The sequence below is a fragment of the Zonotrichia leucophrys genome, chromosome 3 (genome assembly GCF_028769735.1).
Source record: "Zonotrichia leucophrys gambelii isolate GWCS_2022_RI chromosome 3, RI_Zleu_2.0, whole genome shotgun sequence".
Classification (NCBI taxonomy): Eukaryota; Metazoa; Chordata; class Aves; order Passeriformes; family Passerellidae; genus Zonotrichia; species Zonotrichia leucophrys.
The window spans coordinates 42,488,166-42,516,074 of record NC_088172.1 but is presented as its reverse complement, the minus strand read 5'-3'; the positions used below and the strand labels follow the sequence as shown (position 1 = coordinate 42,516,074).

Below are 27,909 nucleotides of genomic sequence, written 5' to 3'. Positions count from 1 at the left end.
TTTTGCAAACCTCGATGATGTTATTTCATAATTTTAGAAAACATTACACACAAACCAGAACACTTGAACTGCAAATATGCAGATAAACAGATAGGCAGTAGGATACAAATAAAGGCACAGGTAGATTTCCACACAGGCAGTGTTGTTGATTTTACATCAGAGAAAACAAAAGTACAAAGCCCTTCCCACATGCTGCTATATATCCATAGCAAATGTATTTAAAAAATGCAATCTTAAAGCATACATTCACTGACCATATTTTCAAATTCAGTAAAATGTTCCATATACATACAGCAAGAGCACTCCTACATAGTGTGCCTAACCCCATGGAGATACTGGATAGATCCAAAGTGTATCTCACTTATGTAACTCCGTGGTGACAGAGACACCAAAGGTTTCACTGTGCAGTTCTGGAGCAATGATCCGTGGCAGGAGCCCTGCCTTGTTCCACAGCTTTGTGCACCCTTCAGCAAACCCTGAGTGCTGTCTCCTCATTTGCCTCTGGATGGCCTCAGCCCAAGCCCTGGAAGACCTTCAGACTGACAGATCCTACTGCACTGATGAGACATTAAATCCCACCAAGGAAAAAACCCACCAGGATCCTGACTGTGCTGCTGCATCACGCTCCTTTTCATCAGGGACCTTAAGGAAAACAGGCTCTATCCTACACGTGCAAACCTGAAAGGAAAAGAGCTTAGCAGTCACCATCTGAGCTCTAAAGGCATAAAATGTGTAAAGAGAAGCTTGAAAAAATTGGAATAAGTTAGCTACTAAATGGCACATGAAATATTGACAAAGAAAATTTAATCGCACTTTTAAAAAATTTTAAAAATCACCTAGAGAAAACTTAGTACTTAGGATCTCAGTAGGAGACAAAACCTGAACATATTTGACTGTTTTGTTGAACATATGTAAGCATGGCCATATATAAATCACTTCAAAATGCTTCAAAACAATGTTTTGGGGCCAATATGAACCACAGCAAAAGTGGTTTCAAAAAAGAAACTGAAAAAGAAAACAGTAAGGTTTTTTGTCTCAGAGGAAATGTGAATAATTCCAAACTGCTCTAATTTATTTAAAAATAAATCTATCAAAATATCTAAAATGTGTACATTAAAATAAAAATATTCTGTAACTCTCGAAATTTCTAGGAGCACTAAGAAATTGAGCCAGCCATTCCTTCATATCGGGGCATTATTAGGTCATTAAAGAATGCGTCTTTTTACATGAGAATTAAGAAGTTTGCATAATGGCATACATGCAGCCAGACACAACTACTACCTGCAACCAAGGTTCCACAATCAATCTACTGCCTTAATTAGTAGTTTGACCTTCCTAGACATGAAAAATCGCTGAATTATTTTTTAATTGGATAAAACTGAATTAAAAGTATGTGTTATTCATGGATGTAATCTATGGACACAGATTTGAAACAGATGCTCCTAATATTCTTTCTTCCCCTTGTATTTCATCTGTATGAATCACTGCCTGGGTAGGCACCATCTGTCCTTTGTTCTCTGTTGCCAGAATGGGCCACTTCAGAAGGAAAAAAAAATCAGTGTCAGAATTTCCTGGACAATGCAAATTCTGAGTTAAGGCAACACAGCTATTTCAGATTAGGATTAAATTATTTCTTAGTTTCTGTATTATCCAAAATAGTTTGAGGTAATTATTTCTTTCATTATAAGAGATTTTTTCCAGAACTTCTGACCTTTTGCAGATTTTTCTAGTGTGTTGATGCATAGAAATTGCAGAACTCAATGCAAGTATTTGTCTCATACTCTCACAATCAATAGTAGCAATATCTAATTGTGCCTTCCAGACAGTGACCAGTTTATGCATCAAAGAACCTCATTTACCCCATGACCTCAGGTTTGCACTGGCAGTTCGGGTTTAGTTGGTTATTTATCATACAGTACAAGCACGAATCTCTATTAGTAAGTGAGGCACATTGCTCTGTAATATGGATCTCTTCCCCTACTTTACTATTCCACCTACTTCTATGATTTGCAAATTCTAAGTGATGCTTTCCTCCATAACATTGCTGAGAAGCACAGACTCAGCTGTATATTTTTGTGGTTTGCCTCTTTGATACCTCTGCCTGCCTACAAAGAATGCAGGCAGAGAAGAGATTTTTTGGAGCAGGAAAAAAAGCAGTAAAAAGATAAAACTACTCAACAGAGAGTACCAAGAACGCTGTAAAGGAAGAGTGCAGAGGCTGTTAATCTGGGAATCTGATGTGTCCAACCACATTAATATATATATATTCTCACAAGGCCAGAGCCTAGCAAGGAGATGTTAAATTCTTAAAGGGGGTGGCAGTTCTCAGGAGTTGCCCAGGATGGAACTGAAAAACAGAGCAGTCAAACCCAGCCTAAAGGTTGTGCTAAATCCAGCTGTGAGTCCCCTCTGGCGGGAACCTTTGTTCCATGCCCATCAGTCCTCTGGCCCGGGGCTGTGTGCTGCAGAAGCAGTGCCTGCGACCCAGGAGACATCGGCTGGCTCAGCTGGACACATCCCCACTCGCTGGCTGGGTCACTCAGCACTTTTAGGTGTTTCATCACAGAATCAGTTTAGTTGGAGCAGGCCTTTGAGATCTTCAGCTCCATCCTATGAGCAAACACCTCCTTGTCAACCTGACCACGGCACTGAGCCACGTCCAGTCTTCTCTTTCACACCTCCAGGGACGGTGCCTCCTCCACCTCTCTGCACAGTCCACTCCAACACTTATCGTGAACTTATCGTGATACTTATCGTATCCCCTTTTCGTGAAGGAATTCCTTCAAATGTCCATCCTACACCTCCCCTGGGGCAGCTTAAGACTCTATCCTGTCGTCCTGTCGCTAATTGCGTGGGAGAAGAGGCCAGCCCCTAATTTCCTCCAAAGCTACCCGTGCCAGTCCCGTGCTACCTGCTCCCATTTCCAGGGGCTCCTTGCCCGTGCCCCTCCTGCAGCGAGAGCACGGCACGTCCCACACCAGGGACCAGCTCCATCCCCTCGCACACCCGCACCGTGGTGCCCTGCCCGGGGCATCCCCCGCCACACGCTCGGGGCTTCCCACCAGGAGAAGCCTTGGGATCTCGGCGCAGGCGGCCCGAGCCCTGCCGCGGAGGGGCAGCGCTGGCTGAACCCCGACTCCCCCGCGCCGTGCCCGGGCCCCGGGGGCCAAGGGGCTGTCTCCGCCCCCTCCCGCAGGAGGGCGGGCTCCCTGCTCCCGGTTCCCTGCTCTCCCGCTTCCCGGGACGGGGGGGGCGGGAAGGGTGAGCCGGGCGCGCGTCCCCCTGGCTGGGCGGCGCGCGCGGCCGCGGGCGGGCGGGGCCGGCGAGTGACGCGGGGGCGCGCGGCGTAAACAGCGCGGGGGCGGCCCCGGCAACCGCGCCGCGCCCGCGGCCCAGCCGAGCGGCCTCCCCCGCCCGGGGACGCGAGCAGGAGCGGAGAGGAAAGGCGGGCGCCCCTTCGCGCAGCGTCCCCCAGAGCTTTGACGCCGCAGCCCGGCGGGGGCGGCGGCCGAGGGAAGCGCCCGGGGCGGGAGGAGCCGCCTCGGGCAGCGAATCGCGGCCGGGGCGCCGGGCACGGTCCTCGGTGAGGCAGGCAGAAGCCCGAGCGGCGGCGGCGGGAGCCGGGCGGTGAAGATGGCGACCCCGGGCATGGGCTGGCAGCAGTCGCAGCACAGCTACGGCGGCGGCTCCGCGCCCGGCGCGGGGAAACTCGGCTCGGGCTCGGCACAGGCGGGGCTGGGCGCCGAGCAGACCGCGGACCTGCATTTCAAAATGAGCAAGAAGATCGCCCAGCTGACGAAGGTGAGGGAGGCGCGCCGGCTTCTTCGCCGGCTCGGGTGTCTTCCTCCTCCGCTCTGTCTCCTTTCGCTCCTTGCCCTCATGCGGGCGTGCTGCGCCTGTGGGGGCTGATGGCAAATCCGGGTGGGTGGGATGCGGCCGGGTTTGTAGCCCCGAGGCCGAGCCTGGAGCGCCCTGGGTGCCCGGAGCATCCCCCGGCGCCGCGGGCAGGAGCGCGGGGAGCCGGGGCTGGAGAGGAGCCGCGCACGGGAGTGCCGCAGTACCGGCCCCGCTTCGGGGTGCCCGAACCCCGCCTGGCACAGCCAGGTATCCCCGTGCGCGGGAGCGGATCCCCGAGTGCGGGCTGGTGCTGGTTATTTATTCTGCGGAAATTGTGGCTTCTCTTCTGTTATAAGACCTTGAGACTCGGAAGTCTCTTTAAATGGGGAAATTCAAGTGATGCTTGCCTTTGCTTTGCTGAAGTGCTGTTATTTAAGGTGTCTGGTAATAGCTTAAATGCCTTAGAGGGTGACGGTGAAGTGTGAGAAAATTTCTGATCTGCTGTTGCTGATTGAACGGTTTTCATTATGTCATCCCCAGCCTAGAGAATACATTGTATCTTTGTGAGAGGCCGGAGTCAAGCTAGGAGGTGTTTTTGAAGCCTATGCTAAGGCAGGTAGGCCCGACGTTTCAGATGTGATTTAGTTAGAATAACTTGAAACAATGCTTAGGTGCTGTAATCTCTCTTGGGTGATGCTCAAGCTGTAGGCAAATGGCATTAGTTAGGAAATGAGAGGCAGACTCTCTTTATTAAAGCAGAAGAAGTAATTTTTGTCCGGAATCGAATAGCTAAAACGTTTAAAGGTAATTTTAAAGCACTGTGGGAACTGCCAGTATTCTTTACATGTATGCTAAAATGGATGAAGGTGACATTTCGTTGGAACTAAGAGTGAAGAGAATGAAGACTGCTGGCAGGCTCACAGTGGAGGCAGTTCACATTTATGTACAGTTGATGCACCATTGACCAGTTAAAAATAGTATTTATTGTGGCACACTGTGCACCTTAATGTGTTGGAAAGCTGATAACTGAGGGGTATCTTGTCCTTGAATTCAAAGTCCAATTTCTTTTGATGCTAACACCAGTGGAACTCTTAATTCCTTCAAGAGAAAAAATAAGCTGAAGGATCTCCTTGGTTTTGCTCCATGTGCATATAAATAATGAAGTAAAGCCTTAAAGATATTACTACAGCTTTGTGCTCTCCAAAAGGTGTAAAAAGCACCTGGAGACCCTAAATGGGTTTTAGACTTACCTTAAGGCCTAGGTGCATGTGTAAAGTAATACTTTCAAAGAAGAATTTATATCTGTGTGTATGCCTTTGGTATGTTTCCCTTACTTTCTCTAGGAAATTGCCCAGCAGTTTATAGTTTGTTTCAGAAACAGCATTCCACTTCTGATGTGAAGTCATTTGTGTGTGACCCACGAGTTCCACATCACTGGGCATGTGCCCTGTATACTCTCACTTACTATGCATCAGATATCTTGAGGTGGATGTGAGTTAATTATGGATTTAAATGCATGGTGCTGAAATATTTTGAACTCCTGTACTGGAAAATGCAAAGACAGTAAAAGTAATTTTTTTTTCAATTTTTTTATGATCCACAATAAAGTTCATCTAAGATTCTGTGTATCGTATGAAAGTCTGTCCTGACAAAGACTTCAGATTAGTGTAAATAAAATCTGTGAGTTGTTTTCTGTTGTGTATTTCAAATAATTGCAAACTATGTGCTCATACAAGGAGTTTACAAGTGAATTAGGCTTTTGCAGGGCTGGAGTATTGTATGTGCAAGTCCCAATGACTTGCAGATTCTGGCAGTGTTGTAGTTTGCATGTTGTGTTCTGTTTTCAAGTCTTAGGGAGAAAGCTTGGGAAATCAGGTGATCTTCCCTGGGTGAAGTTCTGGAGTGAAAAATAGTGCTTTTAATTGTAAACCAAGGTGTATATAAAAATACTTCTCTCGCGCCTATTGCAACAATAAAATTAAGACTTTTAAGATGAGGATTAAGATTAAAGGTATTGTATAAGACGTATTTCATTAAAGTAGAGGTGCACATTTTGACAGTTTTGTAGCTAGAGGGCTCAGGTACTACGTTTCTGTTGATCTAGCTGACCTGTCAGGAAGGGAGGCTTAAAAGAATTATAGAAACTTCCGGGTAAAGTATGATCTAATCTGCTCTAGAATCTGAAGCCTGGTTTGAGAGCTGGCTGCAGAAATCAGTCCTTGGGAAACAACTCAAGCTACAGGGAGAAAATATAAATGTAATAAACTTAATTTTCCTAAGTGAGACTTATCTGTCAGAGAAAAATTAACTTCACTTTGCAGACGAATCCTTGAAGTAAGGTGCTGCAAAAAAGATTTGAGGATATATCTGTTTAGGTCTTTTGACCAAATTCTGCTGTTCTAGCTTTGTCAAATGCTTACCAGCATATGTGCATAAAATTCCTCTTCAGTAATCCAGAAATTTATTGGTACGAGTACCACTTCTTAATTGTGCTTCTCAAGTTGTTTAGTGTCATGTATAGGTACTTCTTGCATGTCTTTCAACTGTTAGTTCTAACTCTTCTCTAAGAGTGCCTTGAAGATATAATAATTCCCCATGTGGATTTAGAGCAGAAGACACTCTACCAGATTAAAACAAACCCACCAATACAGTGTGGTAAAAGAAGATCCAAATGCTCATTATCCAAGGAGTACACACAGTGAAGTTATCCAGACAGCTTCTGTCTTCTGACAAAAGAAGTGTGACTCCATACATGTTACTTTAATATGTGATTCCATATTACTTTTGTACAGTTTGTATTATGAGCCAGGAGTAGGAGCAGCAGAAAATGCCTTCCCCACAGAGGATGAGGGTCACTCATGAATTAAATGTAAAATTCCAAAACTAGGATTCCTCAGTTATGTTTTCGCATTACTTAAGGGAATCTGATGTTTTAGTCAAAACAATACAGGAACACAAAGTAAAAGGTGAAATTTGTTTAATAACCAGATTTAATCAGTAATTCAGAGTGAGGCAAAATAAGGTATGAATCCATTTCACTGAGCAAAACACTTCTTAAGTGCTTAACTATATTTTTACTTCTGGGTAGGAGAGAAAGACTTACCTGATTTAACTTTAATATGCTTAATTCGCAGGGGAAGGTGAAACAAGTGGTTAGAAATTCAGGTCTAAAAAAACCAAGATGATACTTCATGTCATGTTTAAAGACTGCCGTAGACTGTAACTGAAGCAATTTTAGGTCTTCCTCTTCAGTATAAGCTCCTTATTTTCAGGCATTCTGCAAGATCTGTGTACCAGTTTGGGATAAAGTAGCATCTGACACAAAGATTAAAGCCAACAAGAAATAAACTGCGATTATGAGATTGCATATATGTGTTTGTACTGCTGCATGCAGGAATGCTAATGCAGTGTTGAATTATGCCTGCTGCAGATGAAAATATACATATATATTTAATTAGTTTGCATAAGACAACTGGATTTAGAAAAAAAGCAAGGTGCTGCCATGCTTATATCAATAGGAGAAAATGGTGTTAGTTTTCACAATTTCCACAAGAGTTCAGGAGTCTTGTTTCTCATTTTGGATTTGTTGGGGTGTTGATTTTTTGTTTTGTTTTTTTTTTCCTCTTTCTTTCTTTCTTTGTGATGTAGTTTGTAGCTTGGGTGTTTCTGATTGAGAAATCCATATCCTAAGTGTGTTGGTAAAGTCTGTTGTGAAAATTTTGTGACATCAGCATAAATCTGTGACTCCTACAGAATAGCTGCATGATTTGTGCTGGGACTATAAAAAGAGACTCTTCATTATTGGTTTGGTTGTATGATATTTGTTGCAGAAATTTTATATTAACTGCAGCAGATCTGATGGGAAAGAAGCACTGGGTAGTGTTGGTGGATGAGAAAATACAACCTGGCAATGTGCTCTTGCACAAAAGCCCCCCAGTATCCAGGGCTGCACCAAGGGAATGTGACCACCAGGTCAGGGAAACTGATTCTCCCCCTCTACTTTATTCTCCTGAGACCCCACCTGGGGGCTGTGTCCAGCTCTGGAGCCCCCAGCGCACAAAAGACATGGAGCTGCTGGAGCAAGTCCAGAGGAGGGCTCGGGAGAGGATCAGAAGGCCATGGAGAGAGTCCAGAGGAGGCCACAAAGATGATCAGAGGGCTGGAGCACCTTTCCTATGAAGACAGGCTGGGAGGGCTGGGCTGGCTCAGCCTGGAGAAGAGAAGGTGTTGTGGAGGCCTCAGGGCAGCCTTCCAGTACCTGAAGTACAGCTGAAGGCAGCCTGCAAGAGAGCTGGGGAGGGACTTTTGATAAGGTCCTGTAGCAATAAGACAAGGGGGATTGGCTTTAAACTGAAAGAGGATAGATTTGGATTAGATATGAGGAAGAAGTTCTTTACTGAGAGGGTGATGAGGCACTAGAACAGGTTGCCTAGAGAAGCTGTGGATGCCCCATCCCTGGAAATGTTCAAGGACAGGCTGGATGGGATTTTGAATGCAGTGGTGTTGTGGAAGGGGGATTGGAATTGGCTGACAGTTTATGGTCCTTTCCAACCTTAAACTATTGTGTGATTCTGGAAGAAGAGTCTGTACGTGCCATGAAGACGATCTCTACCCTACAGTTAGCATTTTTGTCTATTTAATAAATAGAAACTGTATAAAACATTAATGTTTTACCTTGGTACATACTTAGAACTTGATGGTTCCATTTTGGAAAGGTTCCAGAAAAATCAGTTCAAAGATGATGGTAACAAAGTTAACCAAGGCACATCATCCTTGAGTAAACAAGAAACTAGAATCCAAGACTTCTGAGACCTGACTTCTGTTCTCAATTCTTCCAACAGTTTCTTGCCTATATTTGGGAAAGAAAATCTTTGATTTTTTCCTGTGTTAGAGAGAAGTACTTAGACAATAGGCATTAATGTTGTCAATCCAGTCAGTTTCTAGGGGATGTAGATAGTAAATTTATTTCAAAGACTGAAGTGCAAATTTGATCATTTTTAAATCAGATGCTTATGGTTTTTGATGTATGTACTCATTTTCTGAGATGGTTAAAGGTCTCCCTCAGCAATCACAGAATGCAGTTTTATGCAAGTAAGAGCTGTAAGGTTTAACTTATATAAATGATTCTTAACAAAATGTTTCCAGTGAAACTTTGTCAGTTTTTATTTGGAAGTATTCTGCCTCAGGAAACAAAACAACTAAACCTCTTGCAGAAGGTTCGTTGTGCATAAAATTATACAAAAACTTTAAAAAAAGAGCCTTTAAAACCAGGGAAGACATGAGAATTTAAAAATCCCTGTAGAACTGTTTTGATGTTAGCTGTCATCATGTTGTAGTTGATGCCATTAACAGTTTTGTAAAAACTTGGGATTTGGCTTTTTAAGCAGCCTTATGTCATCTCTCCAATGTGTGTTAACACTGGCAGTAGGCCAGTATTTGTAACAGTTCCAGGATTGCTTGAAAAGAACTGAAATTTTGAGGCGGGTGTGATTTAAGTATGTATTTTGATGTCACTATTTTCCATATTATTCTAACTGGCAATGTGTGAACAAATATTATGTTACTGCATTAAAAATAGTAGCAAGGGCTAAAAGATCTGAAAATTTAATACTATATATTCAATTAATTTACATTTCTCTGGAGATATTTAACTTTATTTTATGTTAATTATTCCAAAGATAGCTGAAATAAGTCCTCTCTGAAGAGAGAGACTTCTCAGGTAGGAAGTGAGAAACTTGCTCCAGAAATATTGTCTATCTTAAAATTTTTCTTTTTTAAATCATGCTAGGGTAGTTTATCCATCTTCCCTGTCAGACTCTTTCCATGTCATATTCCAACTCTGTCCTTATTCCACAGTAATTATGATCTTAGCAAGGGATATTCACAGAGAAGTTCTCTGTACCCATGATAGTATAAGGAGAAAGGTGGAACTGGGTAAAAATACCATGTTTTTCATAACATCTGATATAGTTCAGAAGTAAATAAGTAGATCTTTCAGGCTCTCAATATCTTCTTCAGAACTTCAATAAAATCATCCGTTATTATCTTTGTCTCAATGCTTTCTAGTTGATGACTGTAAATTGCTTTAAAGCAGCTGTGGCTTGTAATTTAGACCTCAAGAGGTCTTTCTTACTATCCACGTTTTGTAGGACAAAAATTATGGAATTTGGTGATTAATAAGGATCATATAGCTCTCAAATGATTCTTCCCATCATTATCATTGCAGACCTGTAAGGTGAGACTGCAGGGGTTCTATGTTGACCTGATGTGGGTGTATTTCAGAGCTCAGTGTTGTGACGTGGGAATTGGGTCAATGACTTTACAGTCTTTTATCACAAGACATCAAGAAGAAAGAAGGAGGACAAGAATGAAATATTTTGAATATAAAAAAGATATATACTCAAATTAATTCCTTTGCTCTCCACCCACATAGTTTTAATGGTTGACTGGTAACTCAGAGTTCTTCTGAGGCCGCTGATAACTTGATGTTCTAAAGATGTTTCCTGTATGTGTGTGTAGTTGAAAGTGTGGTGTTGCAAAACTGTCTGATCACACATTCACATATGTTACTAGTCTAAAATGCCTCTTGTGGATATATCAGCTTCTCGCAGATTTTTTTTTCCTCCTCATTATATGAACATCCAAAAGAATAATAAAAATTAATTGATAAATAAATAAACTGGGGGAGATGATAAATGGCAGCTGGGAGTGTAGTTTACTGGTAAACTTGCAAGTGTTAGGTTTACAGTTGGACTTGATGATCTTAAGAATCATGAGGTTGGAAAAGATCCTGAAGATTCTATATGCATCCTCTTGTTTATTATTCACTGCCAAAATTAAATAATATAGAGTTACAAAGAGCTGGAAGACTGTGAGGTATTATTGCTCTGATCTGTACTTCAGCTGTTAAATCCCATACATCAACACACTACAGATATTTAAAGAAAAGCTGGAAAGACGTGGATTTTACTACTAATGTCAATGTTAACAACATCTCAACATTTAAAAACTAGAGAAGGAAGAACATTCAGGGCATAGACTAAACTTGATATTGCAACACCTGGAAAGTTTAAAATCTGCCAACCTTTAGCTGCTTTTATATAGGGCAATATAAACCTTATGAAAAAAAATTAAGACATATTTTGAATATATATTGATTTAAGGTTTTGTTGTTGTTACTGTTTTCAGCTGAGTACTGCCTTATGGAAGAAGGCTTTTGCAGTTTTCTTTTTAGATGGAAGTGCCAGTTCAGAGTTAAAAATGCAATACTGAAATGCTTTCCTTCAGATGCAGAAGTTGTAAACTGGAGAGTCTTTTATGTATATTTGACAAATGAAATCATTAGTTGAAATTGTAACTGTACAAGGTATTTATAGTTAAATTATTTCATACACTTGCAAATTAGTATGGGCACAGCACCCTGAAGTACTCAATCCTGTAAGGAGTTTTGGTTTGACAAGTCTTACAAAAATGTATCAGCAGAACAGTCTGGTGGGTTTTTTGGTGTCGTTTTTTTGGTGGTGGTGTTGGTATTGGAAATATCATGAATGTGCAAAAAATTTGTTTCAAATTGACAGACTGAACACTTCTTTAGAAGAAGACAGATTGCAATTTAATATTAAACATTGTGGTTTTGTGCGTTCTTCAAGCACAGGAGAAGTGTATTTGGCAATAGCATTGCTTTGCATACTGTTTGTATAGTACTCTATTGTCATGCAACCTCTTGGTTACACATGCTTTAGTTTTTAATGTCTAGAAGTACAATTAAAGGTGTATGTCTAGGTGTACAGTTAGATGTACTACATGCATAGAAGTGTTATTCGTCATAAGTCATTGTTTTGGTGCAGTGACTTCTAGCCCTGAGTAGTTTCTAAGCACTTAAATTATTTCAGTATCTCATCCTTTGAACTCAGGCTTTGGCTTTAATAAAACCAGTAATTTTGTCAGTGACACTACTGTTTTTCACCCTTCCAATTCTCCATTGAAGCTTCATTCTCCTTTGACCTGTAAAATGGAGGAGGGCATTACCTTAAAATAGTCACTAACTTCTTCTAGCTGTTTGCAGGCTTGTTGCTAAATAAACCCAGCAAATCTCAACATAATATTATGAAATCAGATGTATATGTCTCTTGGCTGATACAAGTTTGGAAGTAGTAAGCCAGGCATCTGTGTATTCTTCTAATGACTGCTGTCATACCAGTAACCAAAGGCATTACATTCCAAAAATAACCAGAGAAACAAAACAGTCTGAAGCTGTTCACCATCTTGTCCTACTTAATGCATATTACCTGGTTCTGTTTCCTCAGCCAGGCTCTTCTAACTGAATCTAGAAGGCTAGGAGGAGGAAGAAGGGCCTTTTGCTGAGGTTGTCACTTGACTCGGATCAAAATGACAGCTTTTAAAAATAGCTAATGTTAAAAAGTTCATGAAGTCCTCCTTCAAGATGCTGCCATTAAATGAAAGACAACCTTTTAGCTGCAAGTAGTAGTATGAGGTGAATATGAGTAGTACTCATTTTCTATTTTAATTTTTATGAGATTAAAGTAATTTTTTCATCCAGTGTCCTAAAATTTGATTTCTAGAAACCTGAATTGTAATGTGTTCAGAAAACAGGTGTGCTATAATCCAAAGATTTGTATTTGAACAGTGTTTTTGCTCACAATGTGACTGAAAGCAATAACTTCTAGTAAAGGGTATCTGACACTGCCTTCTCGGATCTAGTATTTTGCATTATGGATGCTGATGTGTTTGGATAGGTTGTACTAAAATGCATTGCAGTAATCTTCTGTGACTGCCTTTGTCCTTTTAAAATTTGACAAATGAAGATAATGGGAAATTATTTCTTTAATAAGGATTAAAGAAAAGGACTTGATTTTTTTTAAATTTAACTGCTTTGTGTAATTGTAAGTGTAGGTTTCACACTTAATATATAGTTTATTGTAGCTGGTTGTAATAAGTAATCAATTGTATGTTTATGCATAAAAAATGCAAAACACCTTGAAAATCTATGCATGCCTTTCTTCTCAACATTAACCAGTCTTATCAACATAACTCATTTATTGAAGAAAATACTTCGTTGTGACACAGAATGGTAGAAATTTATTTGAAATTTTGGATTCCATTATTTTGTGTTGTTCGCTAGCTTTCAATCTATTGTGTAGCGTTATTGTGTTAACTTAGTTATATGTCTTATATGTCACTCCTTTCCCCAAAACCCCTTCTCTTTTTTTCTTTTAAAAACACATTTCCATTTGATTTATGCTGAGGCTGTACTTGGACACAAAGCTCAGTTTACGTATTCCTTGAACTGACCTGGAAGTGTTCTGTGGCCATTCTTTCTATTCCTGTCATTCTTGTCTCCCTTTATTTCTGTGCTGTTTCACATCCTGTGAATGGTCCACACTGTGGATTGAAAAGGCATATATGGCAGTTTGGTGTATTAGGTATGTTCTGTCTTGCCTCCAAATATCTGATGCATGAGATCGTAATTCTTATCACTTTGGGCAGACACTGCTTTAGGAGATGTGTTCTGAACAAGTGAAGAGCCTGAAGCAACTTTAGCCTCTGTTGGTTTGCGTTCTTTTCCATAGCTCTGAGTTCATACTCTAGAATAAACTAGATTTCAAATACCAGGTTGTTGGGAGGGTGGAGGGTGTTGTTTGTTGCTGGAGTTTTTTGTTTTGTTTTGTGGGGTTTTTTTTTGAGAAAGCTGTTTGTGTAATAGACTATTTACCTCTAATGGAAATTTTAAAATGTTTCGGTATGAGACTTTGTTGTGGTTTGTTTTTTGTTTCTGTGGGGGTTTTTTGTTTTTTGAGGGTTTTTTTCCCTTATGCATCTATGCTCCCTGGTCCTGAGGGAAATTAAATTTCCTGCTTTCAAAAAGCGTTAGCTTGGTAAAGTCATAGACAGAAGTAATACACCTTCTCACTCTAGAATATTAAAAAAATTACATCCTGATGATAAACTCCAGCTTCTCTATGGGCCTATATGAAATTTTGATAAAGTTGGTCCCTTCATTCAAGTCCTAACTTACAAGTTATGTTCAACTCTACATTAACTACTAATCTTGACCCTCATCTGTTCCCACATATAGAAGAGGAATTCTTAAAAGAAAAAGGAGACTTTATTAAAGGTTTAGAAAGCAATGAAAAAAATTCTCTGGTCTTGGAAGCATAAAAACCCAGTCACTTTGTCAAAGAACTGAGAATAGTCTTAAGTTTACCTACAAGAACGAATTTTATCGAAGAACACAATCTGTATATACTTAGTGAAGTGTGAGGCTGTATGTGTGTTTCTTGGGAGACAGTGAGGCTCTCCTCTTGGGAAGAGGGGCCTTGGCAGACGCTTTGCCTGTGGGCCGTGCTGGGGCTGTGTTGAATTTTTCTCCTGACCCACGTTCCCCTTGGCAGCGGGGGTGGGCGGCAGCCGCAGCTCTCCGTGGTACCGAGTGTGGGGCTGCCTCCACACCTTGTCCTCACCAGCAACCAAGTCTGACTTGGTTTATGCAAACCAGTGCATTTCCCTGCTGGCAAAATCTCGTTAGAGGCCCAGCTTACATAACTACAATTTCCCAAATGTTTTATGTAGTCGGTGTGGCGAGCTATAACATTGATTCTGCTGAGCACCATGGAAGTAAGTGCAGTGAATTATTTCTCTGAAAGTGTGTGCCATGCTGTGTCTTCCCCAGAAACCTAGCAGAATAAAAACCAAAAAGGACAAAGAAGTGAAAATTAAAGCAGGCACTGGTATTTTTCAGAGTTCTGTCTGTAAATTAAATAATGTTTGAGAATATTTGAATGAACAGCAGCATTTTCTTAATTTTGTCAGGACTCTGAAAGAGGGGTTTATGTTTGATTTTTGAAATCTGACTTACAGAATACACCAAAAAAAGGATTAAATATTTGGTTTTATTCTGTTCTGAAATAACTGCATTTTTAGCTTATAAGGGTCTTAAGAAGCTGGAAATGGAATTGTCTTGTCTTAAAATTCACTAAAGATATGTCTTTTATTTCTGGATGTTGCCCAATGTATCTTAGGTTCAGAAGTCCTCAAAATAAGAAATTTCCTATTGAAACAACATACTACTAAAACCCCTTACTGTGATGATTAATCAAAAACAGTGATCTGGGTTTGTAAGATGAGTACCATTTTCACCCTTTTCCTCCACTTAGGTGTTACTACTTCTTATTTTGGGAAATTCTGAGCTTAATATTACTGTGCTGAGAGAAAATTCCTTTGTTTATATGTGGAATAATTTTGTAGAATGAGGATCTCTAGGGATCTATATACCTGAAAGGCCAAAATCAGATATGCAAGTATTTAAGAAATAAGTGTGAAAGGAAATGCAGCTCTGAGACAAACACAACCTGGCCTTGGCCTGTCCTGCTTTCCTTGCAGCAATTGAAGGTCCAGTCATATAGCAGATGTGTCAACTATAGTCTAGATAGGTGATTAGAGTGGGATTCTTTCACGTAGGGAGGCAGATTGGGGAATTTGTACATTGTCAATAAAGTTTTTTTTTCTTCGGTATGTTTCTCAAGAGTTAGCTGTCTTGGGAAATTGTCTGAAGCTGCTATGCTATGGATTTGAAATGGTTTTTTCTGGCATAACCTGATTGATAGAGGTTGCCAGAACTGAAAAGGGATTTTGACTTGCTGTTGGTACTGCAACACCTATCCCAGCACAAGGGTATTGATTTGTGGTTGCAAGTACATCCCAAGGGAGCCTGTAACAGGAGGAAATAGTTGTTTCCAGTTGAATGAATAATGAATTGGGATACACAAGGAATTAGTTGGATACTTTGCTTTGAGTTCTAGAGTATTTTTATGTCTGGTTCTGTGATTGAAGGCTGTCCAAAATACAGGAAGTATACTGAGAACTTAATGAAAATGCTGGAAAACTAAGAGATACAAGCACATGTTTAACTTTTTATCTGTAAAATGAGACATTTCTGAAATATACATAGCTCTGGTTTTATGCATAAAGCTTGTTCATTTTTAATGAACTTACCATGAAAAAAACTTACACATTCATGAAAGAGATTTTGTTTTGGAAGCTGTATTGTATGCAGTCTCTTTAACCTTTAAACTATATGTAGAAAACCATGGAAATTCTTAAAAAGTATAGATTAAAATTAGGGGGAGGATGTGCTGGAAACAGAACAGAGCTAAATATCAAAAACTTTCATCTTTATTAGAATCTTTCCTGACTCTGTAATGGAAGCAGTGTTGAATTAGTAGCTGAAGATACTTGTGCTTAGTGTGTAAAAGTGATGTTAAAAACTCAAAGCTTAAATGGTATTTGCTAGCTAATTTGGAATTCAACTATGAAAAAAGTATTAGAAAACGTAAGCAAATTTGCTGTTAACTGTTAAAGGCCTTAAGTCTGAAAAACAAATTGTTCCATGCTGTTTCTTAACAAGTTAAGATGTGAGTTATAATTTTCTGTATTGAATTACAGCTGGTGTATTGACAGTTGCATTGTACATAGAATAGTCTTAAAATGGGCCTTGGAATGATATCTCAGTGTGTTCTCTGTATATGAGTTGCATAGATAATTCTTAAATTTTTGTGTTAACTAATTGTGTATTTTGTGATATGCCACCAACTTAGCTTATTTTTTGTTTCCCTTATTGTGTAAAAAGTGGAAGATTTCTGCAGTAGTAGTCAGAACTAAGCATGTTTGTGTAAGAGACTGAATATATATATGCTGACAGGTGCGTGATACAGACCTGTACCCACCAGAGGCCTTGAGCTAATTATTTAATGTGAACTTGCACACAAGTGCTCAGTGGTTGCTTTTTTTTTTTCACTTCTCACAGATCTACTTGTTTGATTCATATGTGTTCCTAGTCATCTTTATCATATTAGCTATCACAGATTTTCTTCTTAGGCTAGCTAATCACAGTGAAAACTTGATGTCTTTATGAAGATTCTTATTTGACTGACCCATCAGGTGTGGGGAATTTTTGTTGGAAGTGAAAAATTCTGAACAGTCTTACCCTACAGAATTCTGTATGATGAATTGCTTGAAGAATAGCAGTTAATGTCTCTCATTTTATGTGGAATAAAGTATTGTGAAAGAGGCAAATCTGGCAAATCATTTACAATATAAGTACTCTTATTTTAAGACTATTGTATTCCAGCTGCCAAGTAGAAACAACAGTAGAAGCCTTTATTACAATTGCATGAGAGAAGTTTTTAAGAACATTCACTAGGGTAGCTCTCCAGAAGATTATCTCACTTATGAAGTTTTGGTTCAACAGGATAGCCATGATAAGAAAGTATAGCTTTTGGGCTGAGTGTTCAGGATTCTACTTTTACTGTATTTAATGGGATGAATAGAAAAAAGAGATGCTTTAGGACAAGGCAGTATAATTATATGCTTTTATAAGAGCATCAATTTTCTTGTAGGTCTCTGATGGAGATACTACAATTTTCCTAGTTATGTATATGAATTTTTTTTCCGCTTCTTTATTGAATGATTTAGAAAACTTGTGGTGGAGGGGACTGCACAAACTTTGAGTAGATTAGATACTATGAGGAAGAAATATATTTGGTCCTTTTCTTTTTTCTTTTTTTCTTTTTGGTATGACTTTTTAAAGGAAATTTAAAATCAGTTACATCTCCACTGTTCTTTGTTGTGTGGCTGTGAGTCTTGTCCAAGTGTGTGCTAGACAAGTAGACATTAAAGTAGACTAAAGTCTAGCTGCACCTCTGGACTTTGTGGTCAGTTGTGTGAAGCCCAGCTGAGGGCTGGTCACTAACAGCGTGCCTTAGAGGCCAGCATGTTTAGCATCTTTGTTGTGAACTGCATGATGAGACAGAATGCACACTCAGCACGTTGGTGGCCAGTACAAAAGTGGGACAGGGGGTTGTAAAACAGACGGGTGTGCTGCTATTCAGAGCTGGACAGGCTGGGGAATGCACTGACAGGGACCTGATGCAAAGGCCTATCTGGGGCAGCGCAGCGGGGACGTGTTGGAATCGACTGGCTGGAAAGAGCCGGGCAGTGAAGGCCCCGGGGTTCTGACAGACACGGGCTGAACGTGGGCCAGCAGTGTGCCTCTGGCAGAGAAAGTCAATGGCACACTGGACTGTGTGGGAATGAGTGTCACAGCAGGTCAGGGGAGGTGATCCCTCCCCTCTGCCCCACACCTGGGCTGCTGGGTCTGGTTTGGAGGCTCCCCCATATGAGGGAGTCGTGGATGTACTGGAGCAAGTCCAGCAAAAGGCTGCTGTGTTGAGGAGACTGGACCATCTGTCATACTGGGAGAGGCTGAGAGGTGCAACTGTTTAGCCTGGAGAAGAGAAGGCTCAGGGGGATCTTATGAATGTGTGCGTACACCAGATGGTGAGGAGTAAAGAGGACTGAGCAGGCATATTCTTAGTGGTGTCTCATGAAAACATAAGGCAATAGGCACAAACAAAAACACAAGAAAACGCTTTTTTTTTTTTTTTTTTACTGTGAGGATGGTCACATTCTGGCACAGGCTGCCCACATATGTTGCATTGTTGTCTTCCTTGGAGACATTCAAAACCCACTTGAGCAAGGCCCAGCATAGTCTGGCCTTGCATTGCCCAGGGTCTAGGTTATACCAGATAACCTCCAGATGGGTCTTGTGACCTCAGCCTTTCTGTGATTCTGTATACACGGTGTTTCTATAATAGCTACTGTGTTGAACCTGTAAGTTGTGAGTGTCACATGCCAAAACTAATAGGCATTATTGTGTAACTATTGAGGTGCAGCTAGGAATTACAATTTTTTTCCATTGCATGATTGGTACCTGTAGGTTACTGGAAAGTATCCCAGTAGGCCACTACAGATTTGTCCTAGATTCATCTTGGGCTTGGCTTTGAAAATTAACTTGGACTCTCAACTGGGTGACTGTGCTACCTTCTGCTTACTTTGATTTGCTTCCATAATATTAAAAAAAACCAGTCAAATCAGTGATAAGACTTAGCATGAACATAGATTTTATTTTGTTGGTTAAAATCTAGATTTTTGTTCTTCCAGAGGAAAGAAGAAAAACTGCTTCAAGGTAGTTTCTTTCTGGGAAAGTAACTCAACTTCTTCTGCAGTTATTAAAAATTCCATTATTCCGGTTGGAATTTCCTTTATTTATTCTGGAAATTTAGCATTAAATCTTCCAGAGGTGGTTTGTAGTTAAAGCCTTCTTGAAAAGGGAAAGATGCTGTAGATAAAATACTGTGTTGGGAGTCTTGCCGTTTGTATTTTTCACTAATATTTCTTTCCTGTGGAACTGTATATTTGCTTGGAAGGCTCCATGCCTTTCCTTCCTTTAACAAGTCTGGAAAGTAGAAAATCAATTACAAGCAAGCAATTGATTTGTTTTCCAGTCTGCTTTTCAAAACACTGATGAAGATTTCTTCTTTGATCCACTAGTGGTGTATTCTTATCTGCATGGTCTCATCTGCTGTGAGGAACCACTAGATACTTAAATTGTATAGAGTCTATAGGAATTCTTGAGGAAATTAAACCCAAAATAGATCAGGCATGGAGAGGACAAGACTGGCAGGCAGAGAGAGTACAAAAATGAACTTTGTTTCAGTGGTGAAGAGGAATCTCGGAAAACCTTTTCTCTGGCTTGTCATACAGTACTGCTATTTTTTGGGGAAAACAGAATAAAAAAAAAACCTTTTGCTAATGCTTTCATCAGCTCAACACTTGAGGACTCTTGAGTAAGAATGAATAGTGTGTATGAGTGATAACAATGCTGACTATGCCTTGCTTTCAGGTTTACAAGCAAACTAAGAGGAAAAGAGATCATCTTTCTTTAGTGTCAACTTCATTTACAATTATCCAGAAGTACTTGTGACATTTTCAGGTGATGGCACTCAGAAATATTGCTTTGGATATCCTCTAGAGAAGATTTCGAAATGGAGATGCTTCATTTTACTTTACATTTCTGCAGTTGTTAATCTGTCTCTATCATCCCCGCTTTCCTTTTTTCCCCCACCTTGTCAAATAAAAGAAAAAACAAATCCCTTTCATTCTATATATTTAAAGTCCGTTCCCAATATTAGTGGTTACTTCTACAAAGCAGGACAACTCAGCTTGCATACCCTTAGTTATTAAAAAGCTATGTGTTTCTAAGCCATGTATTGAAAAATATAAAACCAGGCAATGACCAGCCAGGTTTTCATTATAAACATCTAGTGAAAAATAAATGTTTAAAAACATGACACTTCAGATGGTGAAAGTTAATAGGGGGTTGGATTTGAAGGTTAAATGGATGAAAATTTAAAAGCAAGTTTATAGTATTGAACTACAGTGAAAGTGAGCTTGAATGGTAAAGCAAGGAAATAGATTTAGAAGGAAATGGGACAGTAATTTTTTAGAATTTGGATTATTTTGAGTGTTATGACTTAATCTATGTAGTACAGATAACTACACAACTTAAATGTTTGTCTCTGATGAAAATACAGTAGGTGAAAGTACAGATTGTGATTGCATGAAGGATAATTTAGCCCAGCTTAGCAAAAAAGGGAGACTTAAATTATAATTGATATCAATATAATTGCTTTGACTGGGTTAGACATTACTTATAGTGGCCTTTAAAAAAATACTTCTTTCAGACCAAACAGAAAAACTTAAGCTTTGCTTTCTGACAATAAATAGAATCAGCTGACTAATCTTACCCCTTTTATATGATTGGTTTTTTTCACTCCAAATTGAGATTCTCTAAGTGTGATGGATTTATCATAGAAATATACTTTGCAGAAAATTTCAAATTCTGTTCATCCTTTTAGGCTCTCATTGCTTCAATGTCTATGAATGTCGTCCTTTTAGGCATTTGACCCTACTGAAGAGAACCCACTTCCTCAGTGCCATCTCTCATCTTTTGCACCAAAAGACTGTTTTTCTTCTGTAGATGCTTTTTCAAAGAGTAATATGACTTTGCTTTTTATTAAGAAAATGAATAATGGGTGAATTAGAAACTATATTTTTTCTTCTAAAAATACTTAGAATGAGATAAAAATTCTGAATGACATTGTCGGGGGAAAATTTCCAACTTCATTAACTATGGCTTGTCTGACCATTGAGGTATAATTTGATGATACTAAATACAGAAATTGAATAAAGAAAGGATCAACTTACTATGGCTAGCAGGTGATTAGAACAGATGAAAATATGGCATCTCTGTTTTCTCTGTAATGTAGTTCTGAAAGAATGCTGAGGATTTGGGATGAGCAAATAATTTTTAAGTCATAGTGCTGAAGTAATCTTAAAGGCATTGTAAATAACTGTTGTATTTTGATAACATTTGTATAATAGAGCTCTCCTTCTCAGTTAAGCAAGTTTGAGGTTTAGTACCACTCGATTTACAAATTGGTTGTGTTTAAAACTACTTGATTTACAAGTGGTTGAGTTTAAAAATAAGGGTTGATTTTCAAGGAGCCATTACAAAACATTTCAACTGTTTTCTGCTGGAATTTGTTCCCATTCTGGCTAACTTTTGAAGCTAAAATTGTTTCTAAACAATTTTACCCTCTTTCATAACAGTCTTTCTTCAACATATTCTTGTGTTGTATTAAAACCTGTCATCGTGAAAATATTTTTGATGTCATAATGAGATAGAAACTTACATTAAACTCTATTTTGACTTATTCTGCAAGCTGGTTTTACACTTTGGAACAGAAAGCAGACTTATGTACAACTAATAAAAGTAAATGTCTCAGTCGCACAGGTAATAAATATATTGCTTAGAAATGGCTCTGTTTGAGAAGAGTAACATAAATGTACAGAACTGGATTGCTGAACCCTCTAAACTTATGTAACTCCATTAGAGACAGCAATGCCAGTGTAGAACAGCTGAGCATTTCTCTCAGAAATAGATGTCACGTAGTAGCCAAGTGGGGGATTAAGTGCCAGGTCATACGAAGCACTAATGGCGATGTCTTCCCTAATTTGGTTTATAGTAAAGAGTTGCACTTCCCTTCTATCCAGCTGCTTCTTGTCTTTCTGTCAAGGTCTTCAAGTCCACTTCTGTCTGCCTGGAAAAATTATTTTTGTTCTGGCTTGTACATATAATTCTGAGGTGTTCTACTCCTGAAAATTAGTTGAATTCAGTGTGGCCACTTGCTGTCCATCTGCAGCATTCTTTAATGGCCATCTTGGCCACTAACTGGAGATGTCTAGTGCATCCCCAACCCATCTCTCATAGTCCTGTGATATTACCTTGATGTAGCTCTTCCCATTTAATTGATATTTCTTGTTTGTTTGACATCACAGCTGCTTCTTTTGTACCTGAATTTTTGCCTCAGTTGAAGATATTCTGAAGGTTGTATCATGTTTCATAGAGGCATAAAATCATTAAGGTGGGGAAAGGTGTCCAAGACTGAGTCCACCCTATGACCAAACACCATTATATCAACTAGACCATAGCACTAAGAGCTATGTCCAGTTGTTTCTTGAATACCTCTGGGAATGGTGACTCCACCAGGTCCCTGAGCAGCCCATTCCCATTCTTGACAACCCTCTCAGTGAGAAATTCCTCCTGATTTGGGTGGTGCAGCATTGTATCTGTCTGTCACACTTTAGCCAGATCATGATTCTTTTAAATGCCTTTTTAAAGTGAACTGTATTTTTCCTCCTTTTGCCTCCTATTTTTTTGTTTTTATACTTATTTGTAAGAGATATCTGCTCTTTTTCTTCCTCAGAAAATGGAATGCAGTTATTAAATTCATTTGTTCCATTACAGTTTATTGTGGTGAGGAAAATGCCCCACTTTTCCCTTTTCTGCAGCACATCCAAAATAACCATGTAAGGGAAAAAGGGAATTTTCTGCTAACCATATCAGGATGCCATCTGTCCCTGTATCCAGTATTATATTTACTCTGCTTAATGGAATGAGTTTGCCCCCAAATACCTCTTCTGTCACTCTCACATATGTGCTGGTGCCTCTTTCAAATCCTTTTGTCCCCTTCTGGTCATATGTCTCTGGTGGACCCAGTCTTGGAAGCACTCTGCTGCTAGAGCAGGAGGAGCAACAGGGCCTGATTGCCCACTTGACCTCTTGTCGTGGGTGAGCTCCTTCTTGGTTCACTGCTGATTGCTAAAATCACTTGTAGGATCACAAATTGTTGTGTCCTGACCCCGAGGCCTTAGGTTTAAAGCACTCTTGACTGCCTGGCTTCTGAACTTGTGAATTCCATTCTCATGTTGCTGCTCAGTGTGTTGGGCTACCAAAAGAGGTGCAGGTAATGTGTTCCCCTTGTTGAATCTGATTACAGAGTGCTCTGCAGCTGTAGCTTTACCTGCTGCCTTGATTTTGATTTGTGTTACCTGATTGATAAAGGCTATCCCCATTCCTGGATTTGGACCAAGTGCCTATTTCCTAGATAGGCTGTGGTAGCATAAAGGTCCTGATAACCTCCCAAAAAGCCTCTCATTTGCTGTCTGGTACAGCTCTAGGAGAAAGGCCACAGTGAATAAATGACCTCTTCAGCCACGCAGACCACTCTGTCCCTGTGTTGAGGTGTGCTCTGCGCCTCTTCTTTGAGTGGGACATCTCCTCCCCCACCATTAATTGGACTGTGGCATGCCTTTTTCTGATAATTAAATTTTAAGGTACAGGCACTGTAATAATTTATAAACATGCTGAGCTGTAAATGCAAGCAGATATTTTAAACCAGTAGGATTTTCAGACAGTTCAAAAGAGTTAATATTTCAGTGTGGGCCATACACAAATAAACAAAACACAGGAAGGAATGTAAGTCAAGTTAAATGTGATACCGATCTGTACTTGGCACAGTAGAAATGGATTATCAGTACATCAGGTTACAGGTACTTGAGGAGCAGGTATTTAGGAGCATGAAGAAATGTCCTCTCAGTGTATGGGCCCCTGTGAGGTGTTATACCTACTGTATATAGTATTAAACATCGGGAACCTGAAAATAAAAAAATAATTTTTCTCCTGTGTTTTATTCTCAATGTGGATGTTGGTGAGTGGTGCATGGCCTTGGACTTATCCTCTTTTACAGAAAATTAAATGTCTATCAATAAGTGTGAAAATGAAAAATTTCTTACCCAAAAGTAGAGCCCTAGGTAGTAGTGGATATCTGTTAACGCTCAATACTTAGAAATTATGTTGAGCTTCATAGTGTCATTCTTTAAATAATTAATTGTAAACAAAAGTCATTAGAGATTCCTTTGGAAAGCTAGTAGCTGTAATAAAAATAATATTTGTAATTATCCAGTATTTGTTTCCAGAGTTTCTAAAGGAATAAAATACTGAACTTTACTTAGGTGTTGAGCTAACACATGGAGACTGATGAATAGCATAAAGGACTATCATAGAAGAAATATTTCTACATAGAATTAATTAATAGTAATGCTTGCAATTTTTTAAGGTTTCTGACTGATTTTGTAGGCTGAACTTTTCTGTTTGCTGCACTTTTTACTGTTTCTCAGTATATGTTACTACTTCCTATGTGAAGTAATTCTTACTTTCCTTACCTACAGAGAGCAGGGATGGGTCAGGCTTATTGGTCCACACCTTATAAATTATTAGCAGGTCATGCACAAGCATTTCTTGTTAGCACTGTCCTTGTGTGGTTCATTCCAGAGATGGGCAGCACTGGCAAAATCTGGGGATGCCTCTGGAGGCTCTGGTGTTCCAGGCTGGTGTTCAGGCAGCAGCACCCTGGGAGCACTGGGGACACAGCAGTTCACCTGAGCAAGGCTGAACCTGGTACTCTTACCCAGGGACCCACACATCAAGTCTGAAATGGAGGTTTGCCAGTCATAAGATTGATGTTTGTGTAAGTGATGGTTTTTTTCTCATAGGTATCAGCTCTCATTTTGATGTAAAATTAGAGAAAATGACCCATGCACATTTCTTGGGGTATTTTCATAGAATCATAGACTATGGTTTTCTGTGCTGCAAAAGAATTTGCCCTCAATTCTAGTGTTCAAGTGAATTACACATTTGTAATTAGAATAGCATTCTATCCCAACTAAATTGCTGTCAGGAGCAGATGAGTGAAGCACAGCTGACCATGCAAGAATTGGTCAGCTTTCCAATCCCTAACATCTGGTTTGGGATAAAAAGTATTTCTCAGCCAAACTTTCAGCCACAAACAATGTGGAGCAGGAATTGTTTGTATTCTGTGTAGCTTAAAACACCAAAGCTAGCGTAGGGTCTGACTTGCTTCACCTTACCATGTAGAACGTAACTAAACAATAATTATTGAAATAACCAAGGCTGTTGCTGTTGTTGGTACTAACTTACTCTGTTGTAGTTCTTCAGATCAATGCACACAGTATTTCAGTAGGTTTTCATTAATAATTAATTACTGTTCTGTATAAAAAGTGTTAGCTGGCGATCTCAGTATCCTTAGAGTATGGTTCAGTCTGTCCCTCTGAAATGATATGCTGACTGAAAATAGAATAAAGCATGATTTATTTTTTCCTGTCATGTGATAAGAATTGCTATGTGCAGTTAGAGTAGAGCTGGAAAAATATGAATTACTCAAATAAGCAGTTTATGGGTCTTAGTATTAAGCAGTTGTACTAAAAAAGCTGCAGGGATTTTAAAATCATTTTAAAAAGCATTTACAAGCATGCTTAGTAGGGATTCATGCTCTCATTTAAAAACAGAGAGTGCAAAACTTTTATCTACCTACTTCCAATGTTTGTAACCTTACTGCTTTTCAATTTTCAGAAGCTTACTTGAGAAGGAGCTCTTTATTTTAGTTAGAACTTTAAATGTATTCATTTGCTCCAAGGTACTTCAATTTCTGCTTGCGTTTCATTGAAGTGCTTTTAAGTTGCTTTTGCTTCTTAGTACAGACTTTTTTCCCTGTGTTCCTATGTTAATATAGTGGGTCAAATTCTCAAAATCTGATACAGCTATTCCGTTTCTTTAAAAATAGTGAGGTTTATAGTAATTTGATGGAGCTGGAATTCAGGCTGCTGTAAGGCATATGTTATGATGAAATATTCAGTTGCATGCATTTTATTTTTGCATTTCCCATAAGACATGAATGCCCTTCTTTTAGGGTACGAGTTGTGCTTGAATTTGAATTGAATTTGTTTCTGTTCAGTGCTTTTAGTAAGGAGCAAGTCAATAATGAGAATTTAAAGATATCTTCCAAATGTGGCATTGCACATGGATTTATTTTTCACTTGGACTTTTCAGTGAGGTTTCCATTGCTAAATCATAATACCCTTGAAAATCCTTTATGATTAATACGTTCTGCAGATCATGGTGCTGCATAACTTGGGACTGGAACACTGCCTGAAGTGAAAAACATTATGGCACTAATGTGCACAAGGATGAGAGTCAAGGACTATTTTGAGTGTGGGATTTGACCTAGTGTTCTGCAATTGCTTATTATAATCACCTGATATTAAGTGTGAGATTTATTTTTTATAGTACTTTTTAAACTACATTTTCTACTTCTCTTACCAAAACTGAAGCCTATTCATGCAAGATAGTGCATATAACATTTAGAAAAACCCCAAACCCTCTGTTTTCAAGTAATTTTTAATTTGAACAAAGAAGTTGAACACTAAACACTGTTAAACCAGCAGGGATTTAAGCCTTTGGGGTCCAATAGCTGAGACTGTTTGCTGCTACCAGGAGGGAGGTGAAAGCTTCATGATCAGGAGTTACTGTTGGCATCACCAAAGGCAATAAGAATACAGAAGGTTAAAACCTTGGGTAAAGGGCATTTCAGTAATAGTTGTGATTTTGCTATTGAGATTGCATGTGGCTTAGTTATCATTTTTTGCAATGTTTTGTTAGAGTTTTGTGAGTCTCTGTACCATGAAGCTCCTTCAAAATAGGAAATTTTATTCTATTTTTTTTATCTGGGGAGGAAGAAAGCGAAAATGTCCTTGATACCTGCAGATATGTAAGTAGTACTAAAAGCAAGTTGCCAAACCTATGGAAAACCTATATTTTTTTCCTCTTTTATTAAGTAGCATGTACATTTGTTAAAAAGTTGGATTAGAATAAGGTAAAAGTGGTTTTTGCGATATTTTTAAGTTAATTTCTTGGTATATAAAGATAAGTGAGGCTGTGGGGGTGGGTTTTTTACATCTAATGTTGCTTCAGAACTTTTTTGTTTTTCCTTTTTCTTTTCAATTGTAATTTAAAGCCTGTTCTTTTGGGATTTTGTGGCTCAGGTAACAGAATGGGGTATGTTATTTCAGGCATAAAATTTAGAATAAATTTTAGACTAAAATGCATAAAAGGCATAAAATCTAGAATAAACATCTGGACTTTTGTTCAAACAAACAAAGGAACACCATGGCCTAAGTCTTAAATCTGCTCTTTCATTTACAATAACTTTTTTGAGCTTCGCAGCTCATCTGAACGTTTGACAGTAGACACCTTTCTTTAGTCTGGAGTATAGAGGCTTTTGCTTGGTGTCAATTCTGTGCCTTCTTCATATTTCCCAGCCTTGAGGGCTAGTCAGCACAACTTCCTCTGTTGCCTGGTTCTGTGCTGATGGAGGTCTGGTCTAGGTTCTGTCCTCAGTTAAAAAAGAAAATCCCCTGCTGCTTCTTCATTGTTCATTTTTGTTGCTTCTTCTTAATTTTTAAGATACAGAAGTTACACTAATCAGAAGACCTTTTTTTTTTTTTGTACAGATGTGTTTTATAGCTCTGCTGCCTGTATATGTAGGAAGAATGGGGAGAATTGCTGGAGTTCATGAAGCAATGCAAAGATTGCATTAACCCCACCTATTGCACGGATAGTTTATTCACTGACGTACACCTATACAGGCACACATACTTATGTGTACTTCCTAGTTAAAAACCAAAAGCTACTATGTTGTGGTGCAGTTGAAACATCCCTTAGGATATATCTGGTTATTTTAAAACTTTCATTGAATGCTTGTGGTTTTGCTGCTTTCACAGCCTTCTTGAACTATGTAGCTCCCTGGGCTCCCCGGATTGCTGGCTGCCCTGCCCTGAACTTTTCTGTTCAGCTGACTTACTAGATGGGAAGTCAGTGAATTTATGTAGTAAGGCACCTTAGACCTTAGGAGACACAAAATGTTTACTAGATAAACTGTCAAAAGTGAAATTGTA

At 39.3% G+C, this 27,909-nt stretch overlaps 1 protein-coding gene across 8 annotated transcripts in view; it reads left to right on the top strand.

Annotated features, from left to right (window-relative positions):
* Positions 1 to 3,344: 3,344 nt before the first annotated feature.
* Positions 3,345 to 27,909, top strand: part of FAM184A (family with sequence similarity 184 member A) — a 72,805-nt gene continuing 48,240 nt past the window's right edge. For 4 of the 8 annotated variants that reach the window (XR_010439535.1, XR_010439534.1, XM_064707960.1 and 1 more), the window contains exon 1: positions 3,345 to 3,801. Coding sequence is in view for 6 of the 8 variants with exons in the window: in XM_064707960.1 (XP_064564030.1) it covers positions 3,634 to 3,801 (168 nt within the window). In the remaining 2 variants the exon portion in view is untranslated. The remainder of the gene's footprint in view (positions 3,802 to 27,909) is intronic. The other 4 variants (XM_064707964.1, XM_064707962.1, XM_064707959.1 and 1 more) reach the window with 1 other exon arrangement.